We start from the raw sequence: 19,687 nt of genomic DNA, 5'->3' as shown, positions 1-19,687 counted from the left end.
GGAAAACGTGTCTGTCAAATGTATAAATGTAGGTTTAGAATCGTCAAACATGAACATCTATATAATTTTATATCTTTCAGGTTGTTGAGAACTGCCCTAACTGCCAGTAAAATGTAGATTTCTGTGTTGTTTCTTTCCTTTCTGTCTTTTTAATTAGTAAATATGTTCAACCATCAGTTCATTCCATGTTTTATTAACTTCTCAAATTGTAAATGCCAATTTTTAAATGTTATTCAAATGTGTGCGTATTCACCAGTTATTCCCATATACCCACGTTGTATCTTATTTTTTACAACCACCTTTTAACAGCGTTCTTGAGTTAAATTAAAAATGTCGATGCTTTGTATCAAATGCCAGGTTTTCTAGCTATTTAGTCTTCTCGGGTGGCACCGCCGAGACTAAAGCGCGTGCAGGTGAGGCATTCAGCTGTGCCAGGATAACATCAACCCAGAATCCTCTGATAACATCCTTCAAATGTAACTTAAATTTCACTCGGATTAACATATCAATCACCAAACCCTCGATTCTTTTATTTCCATTTTATTTCAAAAGGACAATGAAAGGAATTTGGGTTTGTTAAGGAAAATAAAAATCATATACAATATTTATTCATTAATTAACAATACAATCCACAGCTTTCACTTAACAGTTAAACATGTAGTAATTACATTTGTACAAGAGTTTTTCTACTAAATGGAGACACCAAGATTTCTTTAAAACACCAGTTTTTTATTGATGACAGGTGCCCGCTGTTCTGCAAATACCATTTTTACAGAATGACTTAAATGCTTTTGGCAATAAAAAGTGCGAATTTGACAGGTAATTCCAAAGTTGTATTTTAGGGGAATGGTCACACAACATTAAAATAAAAAATAAAAACAGTGAAGCGAAGTTGGCATGCGTGTTATTAACCCGTCTTTATAAAGTGCAGCTCCACATTGGGGATGCTGAGATGTACTCGATATCGAAACGTAAATAAAATTAATTTGGGGTTTCATTTACCAGTTCTTGGTCTTTCTGCAATTGTTTCTTTTAATCATTTTATAAAATAAACACAATTTTAACAAAAGGGAGAAATTCATAAAATTAATATGTACATGCATAATTTATTTACTTGAGAACAATATCTAATATAATTAGTCCATTAATCATTATTTTTACTCGATTCCTGGTCGCTCTGATCATCTGTGAAACAAACGTCAACGTCGCTGTCGTTGTCGCTTTTTTGTTCAGCATCTTCGAAGATATCTTCCATTTTGTCATCTGTTTTTTTGATAGATTGACCTGGATGCCTGGATTTGACGTGCCTCTCCAAATCTCGCCTGCGCACTAGCACTTTACCACAGAACTCGCACCTGTACGGAGTGTTTCCCTCCGCGTGCAGTCGGATGTGTTTGTTGAGATTGCTGGGATCACCAAAAGGCCTAAAACAGACTTTACATTTGAGTGGTTTGTAACCCGTATGCGTCCTCATGTGAATCTTCAGGCCGTATTTTCGAGAGTACAATTTGCCACAGTAAAGACACAGGTGTCCCTTTTTCGGTTTCCCCGAGTTTGGGTTGGATGTGGGAATAGACTCGAGCCTAGAACGGTTTTTCTCTACGGAAATGTCTGACAGCTGTTGCGTGTGCATCGCTATCTCCCTGTCGATGTTCGTAATTGAATTTAGGTCTGGATTAAGAGCAGGTGCACCGAAGTAGGAGACGGTGTCGGGATATTTAAGCAGGTTGCCGAAGTGAAATTTTAGTGGGTAGTATGGCGAACTGTACAGGAGCTCTCCGTTGTAAACAGTGAATGGCATGAGGGGTATGTTGCAGTCTCCGTTGTATGATTTTCCCCCATCAAACTGCGATAGAGGGAACCTCTCGAAATGAAACGCGCTGGGTATTTGTGAGTATCGCGAAGGGGATAGCGCAGAGTGCATGCGGCTGTCCACGTGTTTGAACGCAGAGGTCTCCTCAAAGTGTGGCAGTAAAGGAAACCCACGGATAGTGTTTGCGCAGGGAATCACAGGTGGCGTGGTATCCATAGGGTGCGCGCATTTGGACGGATGGACGTTAGGCAAAGGTGACTTGATGCTTCCTAACAGTTTACTAAAACCGATGCTATTTGATTTTGCGTTGGACTCAACTCTTGTCACTTCAGCCGGGGAGATCTTTGAAAGTCCCATTGGTTTAAAGGCAGAACGTACGCCAGGGTGAAAGCCCATACTATTAATTACAGATGGCGTTCCACCAAGGCCCATGATGTGTCCGGGGTTCCGGCCAGATGTTACGCTCATGTCAAGGGCTCTGTCCTGCTCCTCCGAGCTTGTTTTTTTCAATAGTCCCGCTTTGGTGGCGGGCGAGGTGGACACTGTCCTTTTCGCAGAATCTGACAGCAAGGTGTTGTGGCCGTTCCTTGGAGAAGACGAAGTGTTCGGGATATCCCCAGATTTTGGAGACCTGCTGAAGTTGTCCGTGCCTCTCGCTTGCTCGTTGCTCAAGAAGCTTTTGCCATTGCTTAAAGCGCAGTGGAAATGCACGTGGGCTTTGAGCGTGTTCGGGTATTTAAATATTCTCCAGCAATACCAGCAAATGTAGCGCTCCTCACCTGAAAGATTGAAAAGAAAAATGCATTAAACGCCGTTACACTTTATAGCTTTTTCACCATGTTATAAATGTCTTCTTCACGTTGGCATGACACCACTTGGGCAGTCTGGGGTCAATTATATAGATGTAATGATTTTGTAATCCGCAAAACCCCGTTGTTTATTGTCACCATCAAAAGAGCAAGCGCCGGGACAATCTGGCGCTTACAAACCAATACATTGAATAGACTTTCCCTGTTCGCTTTCCCGTGGAATTGACGGCAGCTGTTGCTTGAAATCGCAAGTCGCGTAAAACAATGAGGCTGGCCCATCTGTTGACGCTAGAGAATTGGAAGCGTATGTCAAGGACAGCACCGTGTATTGGCCAGGGAGCAGCTCTCACAGTTCACCGTCGCAAATCAGGGCAATATACATCCCACATAAAAGTTAGCATTCACTAGCCAACAATACCTTACGCACCCAGCTAATTTACCGTAAACCACCTTTTTGAATTGATTTGCTTTTGAATACATTAATATTAATGACTAGGCTATGACATTTGTTAACCTCTTCCCCTGGCTGAGCTGTATAGCACGCATCGCCCCTATAGAGATGGTTCTCGAGTTGTAATTTATTGATGAATGAATGAAATAAAAAGAGAGATTATACAGAGAGGACGGCATCAATCATTCGTTAATGTAACAAATACATGTGTGTGTACAAATATACGTGTGTACTCTTAAACGCAGCTCAATAATTCTGGACCAATCGATGTGTGTTGCTACTATACAGACCTTTCGATTTACTAAGTAAAAGAGGATAACCTGAATCATTCTCAGATACTAAATCTTTTAAATCGGATTTAAATAGGTTTAGCCTCGATTCAGCTGGTGGCAGAGTAGCTTCAAAATCCGCGTCTAATATTTCCTCTGCTCTGTCATTATTCGTTTACCGTTTGATAATATTATTGTTTTACTGGAAATAACAGCTTTAAAATTTAATTTCAATTAATCTATTCAGCTATTTTTTATTCTTTTGTACATATGTACAAAAGTGAATTCTGTAATGAGAAATATTAAGCCGAATTATTAATAAGCATTATATTTTCACGTTGCTTAAGTGAACGAAATTGCGCGTCTCACCTTTTTCGTCATGTGTTGGAGTGGCAGTCGTGGAAATGTCAAACCATTGGGCGAGTGCGCTGGAGTACCAAACACTCAGTTCTTCCCCAGCTTGGATTTCTCTCAACACACGATAGAATATCTTTAAAAAAAACATTAGGAAAATGTTAAAACTTAATAAATATATCGAAACTGACTATAAAAACAGGATTAGATTCATTCAATATTTTTGTCGTGGCTCACCTGTCCTCCAGGTAAATCCGACACCGCTTCGAGGTTTTGTTCTTGACTGTTTCTGGCCGCACGTATTAACCCAATCCACTCATGAACTGCACTGCCAGACTCGTCCACGAACTCCCCTCTTACCAGACGAATCTGCAAATACACACATAACCATTAAAACATGCTTAACGCTGTTTACCTCGTAACGGAAAGTAAATTGTTGCGATTTAAAAATGCAAAAAAAGTTGCGATTTAAAAATGATATCTTGCTTTTCCTTTTTTATGGTTTAGGCCTCATTCAAAGCTATTAAAATTATATTTTAATAACATATTTATTCTAAACAAAATGTTTAAAATGTAGTTGTGTAAAATAAAAATTTATTCATCATTATTAAATTCGTCACCCCACGATATTTAACCGTTAATGTGGTTTTATTCGGTCTATTAGACAATGGCGATATTTTCTAAAGAAAAGGACTCATAATTGAGTAGATATGAGAAACGAATTTGAAGAGTGTCAAAGCATTTCTATTCTGTTCAAACAAATTAAAGATTAAAGCGTGACATTTGACACGGAGATTGCACCTGATGATCGCCCGTGGCCCGGGGCGTTGCATTTAGGCGCATCAATCACAGAAGCAGACAGCGTAAAGAGCTTCGGTCTGTTTACAATTTATTTATGAAAGTTAATACCATTATTTACATGACGTCTATTACATATCTGAGATTTATAGATGTTCTAAATTTAAAAAGCTTTTTTATATGTTTTATTCAGTTTTCAATATTAAAATATTTGGCATAAAATTACCTAAAAACAGTTAAAAATCAATTGACTTGAATACGAAACAAATTGAATTCGCAATAAATATATTTTTTTATAGCGTTGTCTTTTTATTTATTTTAGCAACATTTTATTGTCATTAATGACAGTTATTGTATAATAAATATTTTTATTAAAATTAAGTGGTACATCGGAATTACCAGACTGCAAGCCTATGAAATTTGATGGGTAGAGGGCATGAAATCTCGCGCAAAAACTCAGGTCACCCTATTAAGGCGGTTAAGTTAAGACATAGGATGACAAGTTGTCCTGCTAACATAACTCAATTATTTCCAACCTGACAGCCCAAACTAATTAATAGGAGGACGCTTTATGAAGAGTGACATGTCAACATGAAGACTTGCTTTGAAAATTTTTTGAACCTGCTTCAAAAATTGTGTTATAAAAAATAAATGGTGATGTTTGTAGTTTAAAATATTACATTGTGCGTGGTTATATAAATATTAAAAAATAGGCCTAAATAATGGAATAAAAAAATAAAAGGCATATTTTCAGATTATAAATATTATTATTTATAATTACACGTCATGGTTGTGTGTTTATTATTTGATTAATTAATTTAAAAACGAAAACAGGCATATCTGTATTATTAATGTAAATTGAATAACATTTCCTTAATGTTTAAAAAATAAATAAAACGTGTTGCATATTGCAAAACTTAGTGTACATAATTAAACTGTTATCAAACAATGAAACTTTATTCACGGGCAAAGTAAATCAAAGTAACTTGCCATCTTTTTGACTCCAGCGTCCTTTCGGTCCGAAACGTACTTTCCAAGTTTAAAGATGCCCGGCACTGGTCCTATACGCAGCCCTGCTGGGATGCTGCAGTCGGCAAACACGCTGGGTGTCCGAGTCGCTTGCATGGCTGGTTCTGCGTGTGCAGCGGTATCAGAACCAGGAAGACCAAGCAGACACTGATTGAGATGAGCAGAGAGTCTGAGATGAGGACGGACTAATATCCGCCCGCAAAGTGATGTCGTGGCGTGTGTGATCCGGCTTTTCTTATGTCGCGGTAAACTACCCCTCTGCACATTAATGCGCAAGGGCGAGCAGAGCGCGATGAGAGAGTTGCGCTCTTTTAGCAGCTGTAGAACCCTCCGAAATGGTCACATGGAGACTTTCCCTCACCCTCACACATAATGAACCGCTCCAAACGGTCAAGAGACAATAGGCCCAGCGACCTTCCCATCCCCAAAATCCAATTTGTCAAGGGCAGAGAAAAGAGAGTGCAGAATCAAAGGTCTGGCGCAACCATTAATCCTCAGCATGTGGCTTTGTCCGCCAGACAGTTCCGATATTTTAAGTGACAAATCCACTGTATAATTTCTCCATAAATTCTCTCCCCCTTCATTGTTCCTATACAAACCAGTTTTTGGAAATCAGTGACTACTTTAAATCTACTTGGCTGCATCCTTTTAGGTTTTATGTACTTCAAAGCTCTTTATCCTCTCCCTGGCTGTATTGTCTGTTGCAGTTTCAACAAAAGGAGCAGGAATGTTTGGGAGACTTGTTAACTTCTATTGACTCCCGGCGTGTGCCGTGCTGGGACCGGGCAGGTACTCAACGGGAGAACCAGCAAAAACGTAACAGCTTTTAAAACGCACGCCATCTTATCATTTCACACTTTTTGACAACAGGTGATGAATCAGGCTGGCCATTAGTCTTGATAAAGCACCCTGGATAGCAATATAATTTTTTCCTCACAACACAAGAAAGTCTTGCGCATGGCTAAATGTGCTTCTTGTATTTTTTCTCACCCTATATGTATACAGTATTTTCATTTAAAATTTTAGCCTGCTACTTAAACGAATATTTGATGTAATTCCAACCAAATTGTACGATCAAAAAATATTTTGACATAAATCTTCATGCTTTGCTGTACACACCTCCGACAGGAGGTTGGAGAGCCTACTGCTTTCACCTATACAGGACCCTTGGGTATCATTTGAAGCGAGTCCAGTGGCATTGTTTTCGCTGGTTTTAAAACTTCTTTTGACCCCTTTGATCGTGCTCCTCAATGAGTGAACAGAGGGCGAGGGAAAGAAACAAGAATTTGTGGGCGATAAATTTAAGCCATGAACATGTCCTGCTAACCTCTGCCCTGGCTACTCTGCGATGACACTCCGCTGTAATTGGAGAAGCAGAGGTGGGATTTCTTTCTTCGGGAAAAGGTGCCCCACTGGTCCTTTTTGGGAGCCCTCTCTTTGGGCCGCTTAATGAGTCAAAGAGCGTGAACGACACGCGAACAATTTTTGAATAGGCACATGGAAAGGCCGGCTGTGTGGTGGGTTATTTATTAATGTTGCCATTTGTGACTGGTTCCCATCCGCTCTGCAACAGCGGGTTCAGTCTTTACAGCGCTCACACCAGCCGGGCCGATTCTCATTCTTGTCTTGTGTCTTAAAGTCAAAGTTGTTCGGCTAATAAATTGTTCACCGTGGCGGAAACGGGGACGTTTTCTATTCTGTTCTGTAAGCGGAGAAAAGCAGGAGTGAACGTCATCCCAAAGCGCTCATTGGTGCACGGTGAGCGGTCAAAAAGCTCGATTTTGCGAGCAAAAGCAGTGTTCAGAGCAAATGGGATGGAAAATTAAATGAAATCAAATAGCTTGAACGGTCGCATTGTTCGGTGTCTTTTAAATAGCACATTAATTACATGGTAGCGGCTTTATTTCTCAGCAATATTGTGGACCCAAGCGGAGCATTCCAGAACTTTTTACGCGCCTCGTCAAAGGAAAAAAAGTCGGATTGTGAATTTCGGAGAAAGTGTTGGTCAGGTGTTGGTCAGGTGGGGAAAACATTTTCTCAGGGTCTCAGCATTACAATTCGAGCTAAATGTGGGATCTGATTTAACAGGTTGCCAAATAATGAACCATGAATGTAGAGTAACACTAACTTTGTATAGAACTGTGGTTTAAAGGGACAGTGTCCCACCAGGGGATTCCATTCATGCGTCCAAACTGCGCTTGAATGCCAAGGGTTCACCACTCTATCTGAACGGTTCACAATGCCCAAGCTCCCTAAAACATTTTTTACGCCAACCGTAAAGTCTTTGCCATGCAAAGTGCCTTAACAGGCAAAACTAACATTCTTTTTTTCGTTGATTTCACTCTTGGATATATCAGTGCAAAGAAAAAAATGTAGCCTATATATGCACCACTTGTTTGTTTTTAATCATTTGCCGTATATATTTTTACATTAAATTCAACAGCTTGCACGGCAAATACAATTTATTTAACATTTCCTAGATTCGAAAATAAAGGGTATATTTTTGCATAACCAAGTAAAAAAATGATGTTGCCTGACTATTTGAATGCGCTTAACCTATTCGCTGTTTCTGCGGGAAAGTGCAAGCCTTACAAAGGACGGACCAGCTGCGTCGCAGATAGGGGATGCGGGTGGGACATTAGTGATGCGATTGAATAGTAATTATGCTTGTATGGGAGTCCCACCAGATGACATGATTGGGATTTTAACCCAGACTAATATTCAAAGTCGCATTAGAAAGTGGGGAGATAAGTGGCCACTGATTCGACTCTGTTCATGCGTGCTCCCATTTCTAAATGCTTTCAAAAGGAAGGGGTTGCTTCGTTTCAGTATTCAAAGCCTGACCAAAGTTAGCTCTGGCTTTTGAACCGAGTTTCCCCGACTTTAACTCTCTTGTCCGAGTTAAAAGGGCTCGCATAATGGGGTGTAAACTTGTCTGAATTGAAATGTTTCGGTGTACCTTATAAATTCATTCCCTTTTTCACTCGAACGCGCAGGAATGAACCTTCAGTCTATCCGATTCTCTCTGGTGTCGAACGCCTTTGCGGCGAGCTCTATTTGTGAAGTTCATTTTTAGGCAAATGTATTCAGGGAAGGGTTGCAGTGAATAGATGTGCGTGTCAGCCGGGCCTAATTGGGATTAAGGCACTAAAAACATATGCAGAAAGTGACAGAATTTCTCAGGTTTTAGAGAGGACCAACTTTTGCCCCCTTTTGATCCTTAAGGAGTAGACGCTGGGAAAATGCTTTGCGTACCGACAGATCATTAGTTATTCCATTGATGAAGAATTCCATTCTTAATTCAGTCTCATAAATATTTTGAATACATTGAGTGCAATGTTGAGGCCATAAAGATGAAGGAAATTTGTGATACAAAATTCATGGGTATGTGGCAATATGATCTGTATTATGTGTGTTTTGTAGAAGAAATGTGACTTCAGACAAAGATTAAACAGCTTTAGTCCTGCAGTAGTTTTATAAGCACTTTTTAGATTAGTCCTCATGTTGGATCAGACATCCCACTTGCTGTACATTATTTTCAATGCCATTTTTTTTTTAATAACAAACAAAATTGCATACATCAAATAAATACAGGAAATGGAAGAATAAAAGAACAAAAGAGAGAATAAATTGCATGTGCACCATACATCTAATTAGTTAATTTGATTTGCAGAGCACACTATGCGGAACAATATGCAAGTGTGGACCTAGCAGGACCCTGGATAGCTCCTGTCTTTAAAATTGTTAAGGTCAGATGCCAGAATCTAATTATATTGATAAGTCACACATAATTCAGACATGCCTTCCCTGCTTATAAGGCAATTTATTTTTATCATCCTATATGCGAGCTAAGCATATAGCTCGGCATGCACATTACATGACTGGAAAAAGGAATACTAATGATCACTACAGACTGTCTGTACCCACCTCATTAGGCGGGATTGACATTTCTGGGTTTTCCATAATCCCAGTTCATTTCTGTGGAAAAAAATAATGCAGGGCTAGTAATGGGCATTAATTGTGGCTCCCTTTTCAGGTGGGATGAGCTTGTGGAAATGATGACAAGCGCTAGAACAGTAATGAAGAGACTGCTGGTTAATCTGATATGTTCAAAAGCCTGAATCGATTTTGTGCTGTCAAATTCCAAAAGGTTCAGCAAACTGGGGTGAGATTGCATTACTCTTTTTGTTTTAAACAATAAGAGTGAATTTCAATATGTTGTTTGCATTTACAATTTAAGAATCATAGAAATCTTTATTTGTTTCAATGTTGAAAATTACCTGCGCTGTCACAATACAATGCGGATAAATAAGATGAATATTAACTATTTTTAAATCTGGCAAAATTCCTTTTCTGGCAAAATCCCTTATTCGGATTAAATTGTTCTAATTTGGAATATTTTATTTTTTGGAATAATTCTAATTTGGAATTATTATCACAGAGGGCCCACAATTCTGAATTCTCCCAGGAACCACAATACTGAAAATAGCCACTAACAGCATTAATATGTATATGTACTAAATATTGCAGCATTCATTTGCAATCTGTGTAAAAGATAATATAAAAAAAAATGAAGAACATTAAACAAAATTGATTTCTTTGAATATTTTTAGGGTTTTTTAGGGTTAATATTTTTCGATGTCCTGTCAAAAACTGTAGGTTTACTTCAGAATTTAGTCTTCCTTGCTATGATTACTTCTGGCAATTCATTTGTCATTTCATTGCCCACATGTCTGCCCACATGTATGACAGTGTAAAGTTGTTTTGTCAGTGCATGCTTTGGGTGAGATTTATCTGAAAGTTGTTTTGACCTGTATAATGAACTCGATGATAGATGCATATTAGCACATTATTTTCATATTATTATTATCTGGGAAATTATTTTTCTTTTAGAAATTATTTTAAAATAAAGCCTTTGAAATTATGTTTAAAATGCCACATTGCATGCTTTGCAAGTCTGTGATCATTTATGTCAACAATATGCCCCTTTTCCCCATAATGTACAGCTTCTGTAGTTTATAGTTTTCAAATGCACATCTCACCTCATGGTTCAAGACAGGCCAAGTATTTGACATGTTCCAGTTGGAGCTGATCAGAATAGATCAGATGCAGATAAAAAGGGAAGATTTGGATAGAATGGGGCCATACCATGAGTGTGACTTCATGTTGTAGCAATACTGTGTGTGATGCCTTAGAGTTCCCGTTGGCTAAGGAATCAAGGTGATAGGCTGAGCCTAGAGTGACACATTTATTCTCCTTGTTTTTATTGTATTTTGTTTTCCTGTCTGTTTCTTACCGTTTTCTGCACATCCACAGAGTGCCTGCATCTCACACCTGTTGCTTATATTAGAGAAAAATAAGCATGTGCTACTGTGTTTTGTGAAAGATGATGTGCTCGATTGAACACTGGGGTGGTGACGCATTTGTTTATCTTTGTAGATTATGGTTGAACTTTGCACAACCCCTTAAACTAAAGACACAGTGATGGGTGCACACAATTAAAACAAAACCTACAAAAAAGTGTGTTGCTCAAAGCTTTATTTCTAGTGGACCAAGTTGTAAGTTTAGGCACACAAGCATTAGGGCACAAGATGCAAGAGAAGATTTTTCTTGATTAGATGGACAAGCGGAAGGCACAGCTACTCTTCATCATCTGCTGCTCCAGAGATGGAATAAGATTTCTCCTGTGTGTTGCTTTCAAATGTGTCATCCTCCGTTTTAACGGTCCTGAGAAAAAAAGAGAAGAAATATGCAAAGGTTTTAGCAGTTTTGTCTTTACTAAGTGAAACCCCCAAATATTAAAAGTAACTCTTTTTTTTAGACTGTACAGTTACAATGCCTAATTTAACTAATTTAGGAAATAATGTCTAATTCTTGGATAAAATGTCTATTTCTTTATTTTGGGGAAGAGCATGTCTTTATATATCAGAACACTTGTGCCAAGCACTAGGTCATGGCTCTGACAGAATGCTTCATTTATGCTACCTGATAAGAAGAGTCTTCCTCTCAGTCATCTCCACTGCCTGCTCTTGAGTGTAGTCAATAGAAGTGCCCGGGTCGCCAATCCCACCAGTGATCCCATTAACAAGACCTCTGCTGACTCCATCACCAAGACCTCTGCCCACTCCATCAACAAGACCTCTGCCCACTCCTGTGCCCACACATCCAGCTCCAGCACCATGGACGCTCATAGTGCCACTCATAATGGACAGGGTTTGCATGGTCTGCACCATGCCAGTCAGACGAGAGTCCTCACCCTCAATAAGCTTCCTGTGTACATCCAAAGAGGAGGGAGGGTTGAAGAAAAGAAGCTAGTGTTTTTGGAGTCTGGCTTCTTTTCTGGCTTATTTAAAAAAATGTTAAATGCATTGGGCTATGTAATGTTACCTGTAGGTGGTAATTTCAATCTCAAGCCCCATTTTAACATTGAGCAGTTCTTGGTATTCACGCAGGAGCAATGCCATCCTTTCTTTGGTGGATTTCAGCTCAAGCTGCAAGGCTTCAATTCTTGCCTGGCAAAAAATGTTCAATAGGTCAATTTTTTGTTTGATTTTATTTTACAGGATATAGCATGATTTTGTTAGACTTTTCACCTGGAGTTCCTCTAGATCTTTTCTGTACTTCTCTTGAGTCTCATGGATTCTTGCTTCCAAAGCCTCGTTTTTGATCTTTAATGACTCTAAGTCCTGCACCTTATTTTGGATCTAGAAAAGTACCACATTCATTAATTCAGATGAATAAATTAAAATAATTTATTTCAAATAACATACAGTAATATTGTTGTTAATTTTAGTACAATTATATAATCACCACCAAGTTAATGAGCCCATCTGGTAAAGAAATATAACTGAAACATACGTCTTTCTTTGCAGTAACAATTTCCTCTCTTATGCTTCGAGCTTTGTCCATTTGCTTTGTCGATTTGTTGTTGAGGTCATCGAATTTAGTTTTGTACCATGAATCCATTTCCTAGACAAAAATAAAATTATTTTGATAAATTATTTCTAATAGAGACTATATGTCCTATAGGATCTCCCACTCCAAATTTTAACGAGGGCTATAGTATTTAATAATGTTAGTAGGCTAATAGTTTGTTATTTTTCTTTAAATGATATACATTATTATTATTTGCCCATTTGCCCACCTGTAAATTCTTGGCGGCCATGTTATCATACTGAAGTTGGATTTGCTTGAGCGCGTTTGACAGGTCGGGAAGAGAGAATGCGTCTTGGGCTGTGGCGTGGGCTGCGTATATCTGTCTCATAAGGTCGTCGATTTCCTAAAAATGCGATATAAATATTACAGTAAACACGACATTTCAAAAGCTTGTATTTTTTATTTATTAGGCTATAAATGTAATCACCTCCTTGTGTAGTCTTTGAAGGAATTCTAGTTCCACCTCCAAGTTTTCCAGCTGCTTTTCTAAAGCAATGCGCGTGGAGGTTGCGGCGTCCACGTCCTGTTAAAATGATAAAACATAAGACATTTTTTGCTGCATAAAGTAATATAAGAAAACGTCATAAGAAAAGAAACAGACCGGACGGAAAGCCTCGATGTCAATCTCGGCTTTCTTCCTCATCTCCACGGCCTCCTCATATTTAACCCTCATCATCTCCAGCTGACCCGCCATAGCATCCTTTGCAGCCACAGCGTTGTCCTTGAAAACAAGACGGAGTAATATCATGTGCAGTTTTCTGACAAAAAACCCCGTCTTTTTTAAGGTTCTATTGCCATTCTTTTTAATATGGTCTTAAATCTATTAGAATATTGGTCCACAATTTTAAATATTTACCCGCTGCGCTCTCATTTGGTCAGCAAGCCTCTTCAGTTCCTTGAGTTGCTCCTCGTACAACAAGCGCAGGCCGGTGGGCTTCAAGTATCGATTCTGGAGGGCCTCGATTTCAGTCTCCAACAATTTGTTCTGCTGCTCCAGCGATCTGACCTTTTTACAGAGAAAAAGGCGACACAGGATATATGTACATTTTCTCTGCAGTATACGGCTTCTGTCCATAGAGGTGCGAATAATTCGCTTTATCTTCTGAGCCAGCAGTGGCATCTCCACACTGCCAGTCTGTGCCATCCACTCAAGCGTGACCACATCAGACAAATTCTGTCAAAATGCCTCTGAAAGTAAGCCCCGCTTGCAAGGGCATTAAATATCCTTCCTTAGAGTAGGCCTGCTATGTATTTTGTGTAAAAACATAAACAAGCATAAAACGCACGGTGTGCAATTAAGTTTCGCTATTGTAATATATATATATATATTTGTCATTTAGTTCATTGTTAAAAAATGCAATACATTGTGAATGAGTGATGTGCTTAATTGCCTTCTCGATGTATGCTGCCAGTCGGTCGTTGAGCAGGACCATCTCTTGTTTCTCACTGGTTCGTGTACTGAGGAATTCACGGTTTTCCGCAGCAACTTGATCGAGATCGACGGCTGCGCCCCCTCCACTAACACAGATCGCCCCCATTTCGCCACTGCAATTCAGATTTATAAAAAAAATATATATATAAAAAACTGTACATAGGAAGTGAACGTTAGGTTGCGTGTGGCTATATGCCAAGGAAGGAAGATATATTTCATTGTCATGTTGGATTTTATTAGCCGACAATTATTGAGAGTACTCGCGTCTTTTAGAGACCGAGTGTGATTTCTAACGAAATAATAACTCTTGAAAGCAAAATATAAACATGATGTGGGAACCTTTGAAGCATATTCAGAATAAACAAAATAAGCCAATTATTATGAAGTAATAGAAAAAGCAAAATAAATAGGTAGAATTATGGAAATAAAACTGTTTTAATGTGGTTTCTCTTTTAACATTTGAAATATTCTTGTTTAACAGTGCAGTTGTTTTTAACATTTGTTTTTTTTCTTCTTAAATATTATAGTGTAACATTTATTCAACATAGAAATATGGTACTTTTAAAATGATTTCAATGATTCAGCAGATAAAAAAACATTGTTCTTTTCATAATACTGCAGATGGTGACATGCATTTTATGGTATTCTGCCCTGTCCCAACACTCAAAAAATAAATAAATTCAATTCAATAAATAAATAAATTGCTTTCAACCCATGTTTGGGTTGGCTATAATCCCAAAGGTTGGGTTTGTCTCTTTTTGACCCAACCATGCATGTGTTGAAAACAACCCAGCATATTTCTAAAAGTTTTTAAACAGTTTTTGCTTACCCAGTCATGAGGGGACGGCTGCGTGAGGATGAGATGGTTCTACGGCCCACTGCCATGTTGCTGCTGACTGCTATGGCATTGCGGGAGTAGCTGGTCGAACGGCACCTTCCGGTATCCCGTCTGACAGGGGAAGGGCTGCTTACCCTCACCTGATAAGAGGAGGTGCTGGTATCCTCGAAATGGCGCCGATAAGACGAGATCCTTTCAGGGCTGCGACTCATCATGGGACAGTGGCTTGTTTCAGTTGCTGGACTTGAAGGCCTAACTGTGTTGATCTTCCGTGAAGCTCCACTCACAAATACACACTCTTTGACAGGGGGTCCATGCTTCTTATACTTGGTCTCCATTATGAGTCAATGCTTCTGGAATTTTGAGCCTCTGCATCATAGCGAAATGGGCCTGTCGCTCAAACATTTATCAGGTTATTGAGAGGTGTTGAATGGAGTGAAATGATGAGGTAGCATGGGTCCATTAGTCTGTAGGTGCAGCCGGGATGTGATGTGGTTTGATTTGAAGGGATTTAATTACACATGCTTCAAGACGGGGCATGGAATAATGTCATGAGGTCAATGTGGAGAGAGATACTTGGTGAGAGATGTGATATTAATAGACGTTAATCTGAACCCTATTTACACGAAAGTGTGTAACAATGAGAAATCTAAGGGGAATTAACAACATTTTTTATGGCCTGTCAGAAATTCATGCTTGAGATGACTGGAGGATGTAAGTGGGAATAACAGTCTTGGGGTTGGGCCCTTTAATTAGGGTCCAAGGTTTTGAAAGCTGTGCTAATAGTATAATGGTTTATTTATGCAAGCTTTATCAGCTTACATGCTGCCATTTTTGTCATTATATACTATTGCTGTTTTTTTATTTTAATTGTTGACCAGATCTGGTTCATTAGTTTCTTCCCAGCTATCTAAGTTTTCCCAGGCATGTGGGAGGAAGGCTGGGTCTGCATTTCTCTGGGATGTGAACAGTGCTAAATGAGCTTAAACACCGAGGCGTTATTTTACTCCCGCTATCTCATTGATTTACAGTACATTAGTCAGCCCAATAGTGCATGCATGGTGCGCTCAAATGGAAAAACAATGACAGCACAGGTAGAGAAACTTGAGGTTATAGTAAGATGCTGTTATTTTATTCATTTTTACGTTTGATGTTGAGATTGTTTGCTCATTTCTAATTAAAACATTTTTACATTTGAAATACTTTCAAATAAGGATTGTCTTCAGTGAGTGACAGCTTTATCACATCCACATCAGTGATTATTACGGTACACATTTCTTGGTTTAAAGATTAACCTGCTGGTGCAGAAACCCATGTATGATTAATGGGAGTAACACATCACAAAAGAACATGAAATGCCAGCCGGATGATGTATAGTGTAAAAAGGGCTATAGGTATAGGATCTAAACAGGATGGAATAGGAATAGCTTGACCAAATTTAACACACTGTCATTATTTATTGACTGTTATTATTATTATTACTAACTCACACTGATAATCTTTGTCTCTAAAAATATTGATACTAATAAATAAAAATATAAATGTTTACATTTCTGTCCTAAATGGTAGATGTTTCAGTTTTATAATTAAACAGAAGAAAATTTAAGTAATGCCTGTCTTAGTACATCGCCCAAAGTCAATAAGAGTTCAACCAAAGATAAGATGAAGGCCCTATTAGATTTAGAATCTAAACATTCACTTACTGTAAGTCTATGAGAATCTTTGCAACATTGAAAGACAGGGAAAAGCAGATATACTGTTTTTTTTGTTAAGTACAATATACACAATGGAGCATCAATGTTTTATTTTCAAGAATATAAAAACAATTCTCTGACATAATATTTGGATTTTCTGCTCAAATATATTATTAGTTATAAGCCAATAGCCAATGCATATCAGTCATAATTAGACACATCGTGAACCTCTGAATTTCCATTTCATGTGAATGCACACTACTCATATCATATAACAGTGCATCTTTTCGGGCTTAAAATTTAACCACACAATTACATTCGGTCAAAACCATTAAATTCCTCTGTCTTGGTGGCACATTCTGATTCAGTGTCAATGGCTTAAATCAGATTGTAATACAACTGCATTGCTTTCACAGTGTTACCATGGCAATGGTCACTCTTTGGTTTGTATTAGTTCACGTTCTGCCCAGTCTTTCCATCCGCCGGGGTAATGCTGGACACTACAGGAAAAGAGAGAGCCAGAAAGTCATTGGGCACAAAACTTTAAAACAAAAATTTGTTTTTGATTTCAGGGTAGTTAAGATATAAAAATATTATATATAATTCATAATATAATTATGAAGTTATAAAAATGATCGATTCATATTTTTATTAACTTATTACAGCAAGGTGCGTAAAGAGGCAAAGAATATGTGTCACAGTTTTTGGTTTTATATTAAATGCTTACTTGGTGTAACCTAAAGACACTGCAGCATCCAGTGCTGTTTTGCTTCTTACACCAGCTAGGCAGGTAAAAACAATATTCTGGGAGGGTGATGGCATGTCTCCACCATACTTCTCCTTGAACTCCTCTGGACTAAGCTGGAGAGATCCATTCACCTGTGCCACTGCATGTGAAAGAAACAAGAGAAAAGTCACACAGTGTATTAAAAAACGAAAAAAAGGTAATTTGGAACGGTTTTGTGTACAGTTTAAAAAAAAGACAAGACCTAAAATGTGTACATGCAAACAGGAAGCACCTACAGGGCACGTTAATGGATCCCGGTATATTCCCGTACTCCCTGAGTTCCCACGGCTCACGGACGTCTATAACCACACCGGACCGGGCCACCAGCAGCTTCTTCAGCTGCTCGTAGGACACGTCTATTGAAGGCTTGCTCAATGAGCTGAAATGTCGCAATAAGCCACCCTCGTAACGTATAACACGGGTATCTGAAAGACGACAACAACATGGTCACTTGACCAACAGAGGACGTTCTTCCGCAGCATTATGCGTTATAGTACAATATTTACAATTACAACCTCAAACTATACAACGTAGACTTTTCAAAACTCTTTTACATGTTAAATACGATATGCATGGTAAATGCATGTTTGAAATGTATGTTCATAATCTGTCAATGTCAAACAAGCTATATTACATGTTGCTGTTGAATTTAGACTCCAAGTTACAAACACTCACGCTGTAAGCATCGTAAATGTGTCCAGCGTGAACCCGCTGCCAGCGGTCTTGTGACAGAAATAACATTTCTGCTCGCTAAAACGCGGGGAATGCTCCTCGACAGCCTAGCGCAGACATTTAACACCATGCTCGGATTAGGGTAAAAGTTGCAAGGTTACGATGTTCCCTTTGTCTTGTTTGTATGTAAATATAAACGAAATTACAAATGCGATTGAGATCAAGTTACGTAGCTTGGTTGCGCCGATCCACCGCTGTACGCATGCGCACTACTACGGATCACGTTAAAGGGACACTTCACCCAAAAAGGAAAATTCTGTCATCATTTACTCACCTTCGAGTTGTTCCAAAGCTGTATACATTTCATTGTTCTGATGAACACAGAGAAATATATTTGTAAAAATGCTTGTAACCATTGATTATCATAGTAGGAAAACATACAATGGTAGTCAAAAGTGCCCCAGAACCAACATTCTTCAAAATGTCTTCTTTTGTGTTCAACAGAACAAAAAAATGATAAAGTAGGAGTCAATGGGGGGCAAAATCTGTCTGGTTATAAGCGTTCTTCCAAATATCTTTCTCTGTGTTCATCAGAACAAAGAAATGTACACAGATTTGGAACAACTCGAAGAAATGATGACAGAATTTTTGGGTGAAGTATGATATCCATTTAAAGGACCAGAGTGGTACACTTGTTGTACGTGAAACGGTTATTCACGTTAAAAGTATTCGACCATGTTTGAGTTAAAACCCAACGCTTGTGGTGATGTTATTATAATACTAAATTAGTATGTTATTTATCAATTTAGTCATATTACGTTCTAAATATGATCATATATTTTGAATATTATACATTTGGTATTTTCTTTTCAATAACACTAGGATACTGAAAGTTCCCCTGATTAAAATTGTACCCAATATAAGTGAATATGCAATTGTGGCGAAAATGCTGGAAACATGACATTTATTTCCACCACATTTTGTAGATTCACAAACGCGTTTGGCTCTACGAGCATCCGTAGTGCGTCGATGAGGATACGACCACGTGATCAATGTAATACTTGTGCTTTCTGTTCTTCAAATGCCACCAACTATGCTCACAAACTCCGTTAATAAGTGTTGTTTTTCGGCATTGCGCAGTTACTAATTGTTTAAGTGCTACTTTTAAACACTTAAACAAAACTATCACCAGGCATTTCTGCCGTTTCTAGAAACTTGTAAGGATTTATAAGTTATTATCAGCCTCGCTGTTCCACCTGGACACTTGTCAACTGACGTTTGCTTGGTTGTTGTGAGCCTGGAGAGGAGGGGAAAATAAACGGGGTGAGATGTGCTTATAACTGTCATTCAAAGACTGTTTGACATTTGTAGCAACTGCTGTTTTATATAACCCTATGCTGTAAACAGATCTGACTTAATGCCGAAAAAGGAAAGGCCTCTGATATATGCTGTCAGTTAGCACAGTCTGATCATTTGTTTCGGTTCAAGTGTTATTGTGTGTTCTGTTACTGTGGTTACCTATTATTAGTTATTATTTTGTATACCTTCTCAATCCTCGTATTCCTAATGACGTCCTTAAAAGTCATGCTTGTCATTCTGATGCTAGTGACACTGTAGTTTTTGACATATAATATTCTAATTAGAGGATCAACATTGTTGTGTATGATCTTGTGATTCTTGACCGCTGGTGTTTGTGCAATGTTTCAGCAATAAATGCATATCTCTAAATGTAGTCAGCCATCATGTGGATCTTGGATCTTTTAAAAACTGGTTGCCTACCGTTTGACACACCCCTTTCAGGTCTT

The 19,687-nt window shown here is 38.5% G+C and overlaps 4 protein-coding genes across 5 annotated transcripts in view; 1 reads left to right on the top strand and 3 right to left on the bottom strand.

Annotated features, from left to right (window-relative positions):
• Positions 1 to 536: 536 nt before the first annotated feature.
• On the bottom strand, positions 537 to 5,768 carry prdm13 (PR domain containing 13). Its single transcript, XM_057340490.1, has 4 exons — positions 5,485 to 5,768; positions 3,934 to 4,065; positions 3,712 to 3,832; positions 537 to 2,592 (listed from the first exon to the last, which is right to left on the bottom strand). Exons 1-4 carry the CDS (start codon positions 5,617 to 5,619, stop codon positions 1,145 to 1,147), a joined length of 1,836 nt encoding a protein of 611 aa, XP_057196473.1. The 5' UTR covers positions 5,620 to 5,768; the 3' UTR covers positions 537 to 1,144.
• A 5,378-nt stretch (positions 5,769 to 11,146) lies between these two features.
• zgc:172323 (uncharacterized protein LOC564165 homolog) lies at positions 11,147 to 14,941 on the bottom strand. Its single transcript, XM_057340959.1, has 11 exons — positions 14,721 to 14,941; positions 13,851 to 14,004; positions 13,316 to 13,465; positions 13,061 to 13,180; positions 12,887 to 12,982; positions 12,668 to 12,802; positions 12,382 to 12,492; positions 12,117 to 12,227; positions 11,911 to 12,035; positions 11,509 to 11,793; positions 11,147 to 11,250 (listed from the first exon to the last, which is right to left on the bottom strand). Exons 1-11 carry the CDS (start codon positions 14,939 to 14,941, stop codon positions 11,163 to 11,165), a joined length of 1,596 nt encoding a protein of 531 aa, XP_057196942.1. The 3' UTR covers positions 11,147 to 11,162.
• Positions 14,942 to 16,518: 1,577 nt separating this feature from the next.
• On the bottom strand, positions 16,519 to 18,146 carry tstd3 (thiosulfate sulfurtransferase like domain containing 3). The gene is made up of 4 exons (XM_057340367.1): positions 17,886 to 18,146; positions 17,447 to 17,635; positions 17,151 to 17,310; positions 16,519 to 16,923 (listed from the first exon to the last, which is right to left on the bottom strand). The coding sequence occupies exons 1-4, from the start codon at positions 18,010 to 18,012 to the stop codon at positions 16,857 to 16,859; spliced, it is 543 nt and encodes a 180-aa protein (XP_057196350.1). The 5' UTR covers positions 18,013 to 18,146; the 3' UTR covers positions 16,519 to 16,856.
• A 777-nt stretch (positions 18,147 to 18,923) lies between these two features.
• Positions 18,924 to 19,687, top strand: part of usp45 (ubiquitin specific peptidase 45) — a 29,109-nt gene continuing 28,345 nt past the window's right edge. For both annotated transcript variants that reach the window (XM_057341247.1, XM_057341246.1), the window contains exon 1: positions 18,924 to 19,205. The gene's annotated coding sequence lies outside the window, so the exon portion shown is untranslated. The remainder of the gene's footprint in view (positions 19,206 to 19,687) is intronic.

Source organism: Triplophysa rosa, linkage group LG8 (assembly GCF_024868665.1).
Source record: "Triplophysa rosa linkage group LG8, Trosa_1v2, whole genome shotgun sequence".
NCBI lineage: Eukaryota > Metazoa > Chordata > Actinopteri > Cypriniformes > Nemacheilidae > Triplophysa > Triplophysa rosa.
This window is presented reverse-complemented; position numbering and strand designations above follow the sequence as displayed.